Source organism: Benincasa hispida, chromosome 9 (genome assembly GCF_009727055.1).
Source record: "Benincasa hispida cultivar B227 chromosome 9, ASM972705v1, whole genome shotgun sequence".
Classification (NCBI taxonomy): domain Eukaryota; kingdom Viridiplantae; phylum Streptophyta; class Magnoliopsida; order Cucurbitales; family Cucurbitaceae; genus Benincasa; species Benincasa hispida.
The window spans coordinates 65,838,109-65,848,754 of record NC_052357.1 but is presented as its reverse complement, the minus strand read 5'-3'; the positions used below and the strand labels follow the sequence as shown (position 1 = coordinate 65,848,754).

Genomic DNA, 10,646 nt, shown 5'->3' with positions numbered 1-10,646 from the left:
CACAAAATCTCACAAAATTTAAAAATCAAAATCTCCAACTTACCAAAACCATAAATAGCCAAAAAAAAAGGACGTATTTGGCTATTAACACATGCTCAACTACTAACATGCAACCATATTAAAACATTTAAGTCCTAAGTTTAACTTTGGACCTACTTCCATTATTCTCTTTCTTTTTTTACAAGATAAACAAAGGTCAAACTATAAATAAAAAGAAGAGTAAGAGGAGAAAAAATAAGAGCCTTCAAATGACCCGATAATCCAAACCAGACTGCCCAACCCAAAATATAAGAGTTGGGCTGGATTAGTTTTGTTCTTGGATTAGGTTGGGTTAGATTGAATTTTTTCTATTTATGTTGGGTTAGGTCGCAGGTTGGCTAAAGAAAAAGTTAGGTTGACTCAACCTAATCCGACTTTTATATATATATATATTATTTATTTATTTATTTATCTTTGTTTAAAGTTTTATTACTTTGTATTGATTAGTTTGTGAATTTTTAATATTTTTCTTTTAAAATTATTATGATATTTGTTTTATTTAAAATTGGTAATATATTAATATTTGATATTTAAACATTTGAATTTTATGATATTTTAATTATTAGTCATGTGTTATAAATAAATTTACATACTTTTAATTTAAAGAAAAAAATAAATTATAACCTAACAACTCAACCCGACCTAACCCATGTACACCTCAAAAGAAAAATAGAGAAGCTAAAGAAGCATTGAATTGAAGCAAGGGAGAGAGAAGATGGAAGAAGGAAGTGATGGGGTGTAGATGAATGATAAGAACAATTTTAACTTTTTCTTTGAGGTAAGGATACCAGTGCAACTTTAAAAAGTTTAGACCTATTTTTCAAGTGTTAATGGTTTTTGTTCATATATCAATATTAAGGATATTTTTTTAACTTTCTTTAAGTTTAAAAGTATTTTTGAAACTTTTGAAAATTCAAAACTAACTATAAAAGTATTTTTTTAACTCTTATGAAAGATATTTTTTTTTATAAGCTGGCCAAACTTTTAAAAATAGAGAACAATTTAAAAACCAAATTTTTTTTAGAGGGTCTTCATTATTTTTCCGTTGACAATGCCTTAAATGAGGTCACCAATAATTAAAGACCGACTCCTTTGATTATATATATAAAAGAAAAAAAAAATTGAAGATCCACTAAAAAAAGGTAATGATAACTGTACCTCATAAGCTTCATAATATCGTAGTATTCATGATATTGTAGGACCAAAATGTTTTCCACTTCTAACAATAGAGCACACAATCATCCCAATATTAACCCCAAAAGAAAAACATAAGTAGACTTTATTTACTACAAAGAGTTCAAATATAACTCGAGGGTGAATATTTATTATTGCACACATTTTAATCCTTTTTATTTAGCCCATCAATTACACACATAAATCAAAACATGTCGGGGCTATGACAAAAACAAACCAACTCGATTTAATTCAATCCACATCATATCAAACACTAGAGTAGAAAGGTGGAATTTGCCTACTTTTGACCTTTCCTACCCTTTTACAATATTATGCAAACGTTTTTTTTAATTAAAAATTGTAATCATCAAAGGGAATGCTGAAACTTAATTTAATCTTTTAATTTAATATATTAAACCTTTCGAAGAGTTCTATAACAAATACTTTTGGAATTTGTCAGTTAAATGTTTGAATCTTAAAATTTTTTGTTTTATAAATATCTCTCCATTTGGGCCACTAAAGCATATTTTTCCAATATGCCTCACAAAATTACAAGATCAATTTGCTCATTACTTTTTCCTCTTATCTTAGAAAAAGGCTTAAAAAAAAACAAAAGAAAAGAAAAAAGATAGTTTAAAACTAACTTTATGTATAGTAGTTATCTGGGGAAGTGTAGAAGTTCTGTAAAATTAATTATTGATCAAGGAAAATAATCTTGCAAATGGCTTAAAAAAAGAAAAATTTTCAGACGCCTGAACCATGGATAAATATTTTTTTAACAAGGAAATCATGGATAAATGGATGAGGAAAACTACAGAATAATTTATATATTTTAGTTAATATTTAATATAGTTATAATTTAGATTAATTAGTATTTAATTAGTTATTTTTATATTTTCTTGTAAGGTTATATATAGCCACTTTAGGTTTGTAATAGGCAGTTTTTTTTTATTATCCATTTGAAATAGAAATTGTGTTCTTTGAGAGACTCAACTCTAAAGATGAACTTTCTTTATATTGGCCGTGGATTTCACCTGAATATCTTTCCTGCTGCATATTATATTAAAAAAATAAAAAGTAAAAGAAAGTAGTTTAACTGGGAAAAGGAAAGTAGATGAAGGCCCTTTATAAAATATTTAAATTTGCTATAGAAACCCCAACCAAATGGGGCACAGTTGCAATAAAAGCTTTCTTCTGATGAGATGAAAACTAAGAGAGCTAAAAAGAGGACAGGACAGGACAGGACTTGCTGCTACCTCATTTCAAAATCTGTTTGTTTGGATACAACTGTAGGCAAAGTTTTGCATATAAATTAGCTCAATGTTAAACGCTTTTAACTTACAGGAAGGGGATGAGATGATGATCTCTCTCATCATACAACTAGCCACATTCCTCGCTCATCACATGGAAAATTATGCCTCCCACCCCAATCCACCTTTCTCCAAATTCATTCCTTCTTGCTTCCTTTATCATCTTCACCGCCGTCTTCAGATGACATACCAGTCTTCGACTCGTCAAACTCTAACAACTGCACAAAAGGATGACAAAAGAACTCAATTCAATACTGATTTTGCCAGAACCAGACCATGAAATTCCTGTAAGCTAAATTTTTGGCAGGGTGGGGTGTCGACATGCGACGGGACAGGTGATGTTCTTAGTATATATGAATGAGTGAAAACAACCATCAAATCGATAAAATTTGAGAGCAAGCAAAAAAGGGAGCAAACCGGTTTCACATCCCCATTCCATATGACATGAGCAGCCAAAAATCCAATAACAGCAGGCACAATATACAGAAGTGCAGGCTGAAATAAGAAAGCAGACAAAGATCAGGCCACATATTTCACTGAAGATTTAGAATCAAGACATGCAAGTCATCAACTCCTTGATACATACATAGTTAAGCAAAGCACTAAAATATTAATATGTTTAATAAAAACAATTACACCATCAAGGAGATCATTTTAATCAGAGGTGTACTGGACATAAAAAGTGGAACAAGAATGCAAACGTCACCTGAGCAGCTTGAAACCAATTCATGACTATTATGGTAAGGACCAAACCAACCGTGTATCCCATAAAAGCACTCTTAAAATATTGACCGTCTTTTCCCCTGGATGCATCAAATCGAAGAGCCAGTGCAACAAAGATGCCTAGAGGAAGAAAAACAATATCAATACTCCCTTCGTGAAATAAAGTTTTCCACGAATTGCAAAAGTAAGAATGCTAACAAAACTAAGACAGATAAAATCGATAACAAGTCACCAATAAAAAAAAAAAAAGAAAGAAAAGAAACGGAAAAAAGCCTGCTTAGATGTGAAATTATGCACAAAAAAGAAAACAAGGAGAATCAAGTTATGCTAATCATCAAGCAGCTTCAAAGTTCGTTTTCAGATGATAAATTCGATAATCACACAAGGTAACACTTATTTATATCTACTCAAAAAAGTGATTTATATCTACACAAGGTAACACTTATATCAAGCAGCTTCAAGGTTCATTTTTAGAAAACGAGGCATTGGTGTAGGTAGGAACATAGCACTCTTATTAAGTGGAATTGGAGATTCATCAAGGAGCAAGACTCACCAAAGTGTAGGATGGTCAAAAGCATTCATGGTTCTGCCCCACACTATTGGCATACCTGCGGTAAGCATGGTTTAAGTTTGAGAAGCCCGTGGATTAGTATCTCAAAGATACGGGATAAGTTTGGCTCCCTTGTATGTTTTAAACTCGGTAATGGAAGAAATATTTACTTCTGGTCTGATCCTTGGTGTTCGGAGACCTCCTTTAAGGTGTGTTTTCCTAGATTAATTTGCATTGTCTCATTACTTAATGGCAGTATCAATGATCATTGAGATACAACCACCGATTCTTGGAATTTAATCTTCCGTAGGCAGTTAAAAGAGGAGGAAATAGCAACTTCCAGTAGCTTCTCTGTAAAATAGAAAACAGCCAAATTTATCATACTTCAGATGCTCAGATACGGTCTTTGGATTCCTCAGGAAGATACTCGGTAAAATCTTTGACAAAATTCTTAAACTCTTCCTCCCCTTTAGATAGAGAAATTTACCGTGGTCTTTGGAAATCTAAGAGTCCCAGAGGAGTCAATGTGCTGATTTGGATTCTGTTTTTGGGGACTCTAACTTGCTCAGCCACTCTACAGCATAAACTAAGGAATCAAAGCTTATCCCCTTCTATTTGTCCGTTGTGTCTAGCATGGAGAAGATTTACAGCCTTTATTGTTTGATTGTTCCTATACAAGCAAGTGCTGGTAGAAGTTATTCTCCTACTTCAACTTATCTTGGGTTTTTGGACGGTCATTTCAAGAAAATATGTCCCAAGTATTGGTTGGCCCATTGCTGTCTTCTAAAGCACAGATTCTTTGGTCAAATGCAGTTAAGGCCTTGTTTCTAAGTTTTTTTATGATAAACCCTTGGTTTGGACAGATCGTCTTGATTCTACTCGTTTACTAGCATCCTTATGGAGCTCCCAATCAAAGTTCTTTGAAAATTACTCTATTCAGGATATGTCTTAATTAGAATGATTTTATCTTCTCCATGTAATCATGGTCCCAAGATAATTTGAAGGACTTCTTTAGTATAGGGATGTGATGAGAGTGCTATAGATGTGTCAAGCTAGTTGAGATACTGGGCGCATCTACTGATCCTAAGATTCTATGTTCTTATATTTTGCTTTTTTCTATCTTTCTATTTTGAGCATTAACCTCTTTTCATTTCATCAATGAAAAGTTCTGTTTCTGCTTTGAAAAAAAGTTTATATCTGCTCAACCAAAAACTGCATACTAAACACGCATACACCATTATCAATGGAAGACAAGGCCAAAGCTCGAAACAGGGCATTGCACAAAATTGTAGCCAGGATAAGAACACCAATCGTTCTTAGATTGGAGGTATTTCCCCTTTTGATCTTTCCTGATTTAGGCATAGGAATCTCTAATCCGTAAGACCTCTAGGCAGTGTCCTGCTCTTTTTAGGAATACAAAGGTCTCTTTAAGAACATTTATTGTGGATCTCCAAGAAGCCACGACCACCACAAAACCAGCATATGGTTTATCGAGGACACAGTGACCTCCCACTTTCCAGAAAAGCTAAGCCACCAAAATATTGTAGCTGAGACTCATACAAAACATCTAAGACAAATCTGAACATTCTAGCACGTTTTAATAATCACCTACAAAAGTCATTGCAGTAAAAGATATCATTTTCTTTCATAAACTAAAACCAAGTTTTTTTTTTCCTTTTTTTTTCAACCAACGATCAATAGTACAATTTTATATGTTTCTTGACAACTATTAGAAGGGTAAGCTTTTCAATATCACCTCTCTCTCCCGCTGATAATAACTCAGTGTGTCTACTGTGTGCTTTGATGAGCCAATATGAGTCAACAACAAAGACAGCTTATATTTAGACATATTAAGGTTTGAGAACAGTTGGAAAGCTATATGAACAGCACATGTAGATCCTAATTTGCATCAGGGAGGTGCGAAGATGAAAGTATTGTTGGCAGGTGACATGAAAAAAAAAATTGTAGGTCCAAATTAGAACATTTAGAAATAAAAAGGGAGGAAGTTCAATTATATACACCACCATTCATCTCATTACACTGACGTTATATTTAATTTCCTGCCCACACCTCACCTAGTATCAAGATTAAATGACAGAAGTAACGATGACAAATAAAATGTGATTAAATTGGGGATAAACACACCACAAATATGGCCTACCATACCACAAATCCAACAGATGTAGATCGACATTCAAAACTCACCGGGAATGACAATGTCACCTAGTCCAAGCATGGAAAATGGTCTAGCAGCATCAGCAGTGGGGAACAAAAGCTGCAGATAAATTTAGAAAGACATAATTAGACAGGCTCAGCCCAAGTCACATTTCTCTATGAAGTGTCATCAACAAGTGTCATTGAAAAGAAAAATATGACGAGAACAACAAGTGTTCAAGTTTAGCAAGAGTACAAACCTTTATGGGTGCATCAAAGGATTTTGCAACACTAACCATCACCGGAGTAAAGAAAACCCAGAAGATATCGTATACAAACAATCCAGCCTATGGGAAAATTAGAGGGAAAAAAAAGTAAAATTAATTACAGGGGGGAAATACACAATTGATCAGAATGTGTGCAAAGAGACAAGTCGAAATATCTAGGGGCTTATAGAATGCATAGACCAAAACATATCAAAGAGATAACATCAAACTCATAGACAGATTTGGTGGAGTGAAATATGTGTCATGTTAGTTTTCTAAAAAAATCAGTCACTATATTGATAGAAGATCCTGCATTTATGCCACATCGTGGTCGCTGAAAAAACAGAAAATAAATCAAGTTGGCATCACATCACACCAACAGAAAATAAATCAAGTTGGCATCACATCACACCTAAACCAATGATATTGTGTTACACTATTTCACAACACATTTGACATAGAATATTAATGTTCCATAATCAAATTCCAAAGCATGCTATGCCAAAGAGCAGGATGATTATCTAGTAGCATGTCTTATAAAACACCTTAAGTGAATGTTTGGGGCAAGACTGGAATTGTTTAGTTTAGGGAGTTGTTTAGTCGTGGAGTCCACGGTGGAAGGACCTAATAGGTCAAGCCATCAAGGAACTGATATTTCTTAGTCATGGACCCGGCCATAGTAGGTTTAAGAATTCCTAACGCTAAACAAGGAGTGAAGTTCACACTCTCCAATCTTAAAGCCCTAAGTATTCCATACAACTGTAACCAATTAATCTTGATTCTTGAATTATCATAACTTTCATATCAAATCCTTAAATTCCAATTCTTACCAAGAGTATGGCACCAGTCTTAAAGGAACCCAGAGAGAGCATTTCAATTCCCTGCAAATGGAAAACAGAGAATTAATTACTTCATCATGTGCTCAACCACGTGTAATCTGCTGTATAAATGGATATCAAATCAATTAAAGACATTCTCTGATGTACAAAAGAAATCCACACAAAAATACGATAGTTAATTTTAGAGATACTTGATGATTTAATTTTCGAATTAAACCCAACAAAAATCTTGCCAGTCAGAGCAAAGGACCCCCATCCACGTCCTTTAAGGAATTAAAGAAGAGAGGATTGCTCAAACCAATGGCTACAGTGTAATTTATTTAAAAGGATTGCTACTGTACCTGGATACAAAAGGCGAGGCCCAAGATATTGTTAGCCAACCAGTGTTTCTTCAGAGCATACCATGCACAAAAAAAGGTTCCAGGAATTGCTGCAACAACCTGAGACCTGGTGAACTCGATCTCCAAAGCTGTGTAAGAAATGAAAGGAAAAATATCATTCTGCATGATAAAAGGAGATAAGGTCAAGCAGATCAAATCAGGTGAATCATGAGAGAAACAGAAGAATCCAAAACAAAAATAAAGTTATAACTGAACAAGATTCCAAAAATCATATGGGTCGCGGAACAACAAAAAACCATTATCCATATTTCCAACGAACTTGGCGTTTAACCTATGGACTTCCAGGGAGAAAAGATAAATTAAAATCTTTGTACAAACCTGGCAAACAGATACATTCATATGGAAAACTATAACAAAAGCCATTAAACTTCAATTTCCTTAATAAGAAAAGTGGCAAAATAAATTCTTCAAAGCCAAAAAAGAGCTCCAAAACAACCTACTGACCATATTTCATTTCAAAATAGATTAGACTTGAAAATTTAAAGGAAGAAATAGTGATAAGACTTAGAGGATAGGCTTGTATCAAAATCTAGAATAAAAAAAAAAACAAGATGGACAAAAGATCCTAGGTTTCCTCATAGGAGAAAAAGCAGCCTAAAGAATGAAATAGCCACAACCACGACAAACATATGGAACCAAAGGAAAACAGCACATACGCACACTTGGAAATTTTCTCATTTCCATGAAACTACATCAAGCAAAAACAAAACCACATACCACGGAAAAATGGAAAGCGCCACACAATAGCATCTTGATTCCAATGGTCTGGCAGATATCGCTTAATAGCAGGCAACAGAGTCGCTCTATTAGATAGAATGAAAGGAGGATAATCATTAATAAAATTAAATTCAGAGCAGCACGCTTAATTATATCAGCAACAAGAAGTGCTTAAGAGCAAACACAAAGACATTTGAATACATACGAAAGAGCAAGGATCCCAAGCACAAAAAAGTAGCATGTCAAGACTGCATTAACCAAGTCCTTTGATAGAAACTTGAAAAGCAAGAAAAGAGATAAAAGCATTGCACTCCCAACAAAGGGAAAACGCATGGCATGTTCACTGGACATTGTCTCCTGCACGTTTGATAATAAGACATTGTAAGCAAATGGATTTGTAATCATACAAGGAATGAAGAAAGTGGAAGCAATAAACAACTTGAAGTAACTTCCTAGTTGCACTTACTGAAGGTGGAGTGGGTTTCACAGACCGATAACAACCCACAAAAACAGTTAGACAAGCAGTCAGAACAACATTCACATTAGGATCAACCTTCATAACAAGTGGAGCTAATGTCAATCCTGCACGACAAAGTAGAAGAGGTTAGGCTTATCCATACATTGGAGCTTATGATAACATGTCCAGTCTCACTAATGATTTACATAACAGTTAAATTGTAAGATGGCAATATGGAAATATTATTCTTACAAATTTATATTTCTAGAAGGTATCATTGTATTTAGTTCTATTTGATAGAAAACAAGTATGAGTTCATTGAGATCCATCGAGATATACGAATATTCATACATAGTCGTGCTTCCAAAGTGAGTTACTGAGTCTTCCCAGAATAACACAAAGCCACATTTTACAATAATGTATGTCTTGCCATGATGATTCCAAAATACTGGAAATACTCATTTGCTGATTTTAATTGTATGTGATTTCCAGACAGCAATTAACGAACCAACTGATAACTGACAAGTAAGAAAAACACAAGTAGCTTATAGACACGATTTGTCTACTCTCTAGTACAAACTACAGATACCTAGATCTAAGTCCCAGACTACCAGAGATACGGATCTTGCAAAGGAGTCCAAGCAACTACAGATGTCGATCAGTCGAATATAATCTATGATCATACCATATGATATAACTACCAAAATTACGTCTAGCATATAAAATGACAGGTTACCTATCAGATTCCAACCGGTGGTTAATAGAGAACCTTAAGGAGAATAAAGAAAATTGGTCATTCAAATATAAGCTATCTAATTAAGCAATTGATAATACGAACGTGATTGAACTTATATGGGTCTGCTAATTCTATTGATAATATGCCCAGTCCCAAACATCCAGCGCTAAAAGAATTGGGCACAATTCCTCATACGCTCGACATTCATAGAATTTCAGTTGAATTTATAAACAATAAACAGAAAAGAACAAAAATCTCCAATTAACTCACACCGACCTAAATCATTCGTATTTTACAGCAGCGAAAAATCAGTACAATAAATTGGTTACCCACCCGCTAGAGCAAAATTCGCAATGCGCTCGGCGTTCTTCATGTTGGCTGGTTCTCAATTAAACACCTTTCACCAACACTGTCAATCCGCAAAACTAAGATAATTGTCTCGCAATTGCTCCCTCTGCAATCAAAACTCGAACACGATTACACTGAGAAAAAAACAAAACATCAATTACACTAACCCAAAACCAAACATCAAATCATCAATCTCAAAATGCCGCAATTTCGCAGCGCAATTCAAACTATGTGCATAACCAAATAGCCAGAAATTAAAAACAGAAAACAAAACAAAAACAAAACAAAAAATGGAATCAGCAACATCAATAGAGAAAACCGTTGAATTGGAAAAATGAACAAACGACCGTACCAATCATCGGCGGCTCGAAGACTTCGAGTGGGTTTGACCACGCAGATCGGAGAGCTCGCCGAAGAAAGAGAAGGAATTTTTTTTTCCACAAAATTTTCAGATTTAGGGTTTAACTCGACGAATGGAAGAAAAAAAAAATGAAAAAGGAATGAAAGGGTAAAACTAGAAATTTAAAATGACGTCGATCCACCGGACTGTTACTTTAAATCGTCTGACCTTCAACGACGACTGGAATTTTATCGGAACGTGACGGAAAGGCGTTTCTTTTGAAACGTGGCGTCTTCCTATTGGTTCAGAAATCGCATTATGATGCGAGCGGTTGTTTGTGATTGGACGTACTATTTAGGCAATAAAACAAGTAAAGTAAAATAATAAATCCATCGATAAAATTATATCATAAAATTATTATTATTATTTTTTATTATTATTCCTCGTATTCTATTTGCATATATAACACGACAGCTACCAAAATGAAGCCACGTCTTTTGCTGATTTTTATCCACTCACATTTCGCCACGTCGGATACAGTTTCTTCTCGCTTGACATGTCATTTCAGAAGCGTGACGTCCCAGTTAACCGTT

The 10,646-nt window shown here is 34.3% G+C and overlaps 1 protein-coding gene across 2 annotated transcripts; it reads right to left on the bottom strand.

Moving 5' to 3' along the window:
- Positions 1-2,309: 2,309 nt before the first annotated feature.
- Positions 2,310-10,231, bottom strand: LOC120086883 (signal peptide peptidase). 2 transcript variants are annotated; one of them, XM_039043700.1, is made up of 12 exons: positions 10,066-10,231; positions 9,699-9,847; positions 8,639-8,754; positions 8,378-8,529; positions 8,173-8,258; positions 7,396-7,523; positions 7,046-7,096; positions 6,210-6,296; positions 6,001-6,070; positions 3,229-3,365; positions 2,940-3,017; positions 2,310-2,740 (listed from the first exon to the last, which is right to left on the bottom strand). In XM_039043700.1, exons 2-12 carry the CDS (start codon positions 9,736-9,738, stop codon positions 2,660-2,662), a joined length of 1,026 nt encoding a protein of 341 aa, XP_038899628.1. In that variant the 5' UTR covers positions 9,739-9,847; positions 10,066-10,231; the 3' UTR covers positions 2,310-2,659. The 2 variants fall into 2 exon arrangements, with proteins under 2 accessions (XP_038899628.1, XP_038899627.1); XM_039043699.1 differs by having other exon boundaries at positions 9,699-9,819.
- Positions 10,232-10,646: the final 415 nt, after the last annotated feature.

Excerpts from the sequence above, each read along its gene's own strand:
- LOC120086883 (XM_039043700.1), bottom strand. The coding sequence starts at position 9,738 with ATGAAGAACGCCGAGCGCATTGCGAATTTTGCTCTAGCGG. Across the intron at positions 8,755-9,698 it reads TGCGAATTTTGCTCTAGCGG|GATTGACATTAGCTCCACTT; the intron begins GTGGGTAACCAA and ends TTTGTCGTGCAG. Across the intron at positions 3,018-3,228 it reads ATTGGTTTCAAGCTGCTCAG|CCTGCACTTCTGTATATTGT; the intron begins GTGACGTTTGCA and ends TTCTTATTTCAG.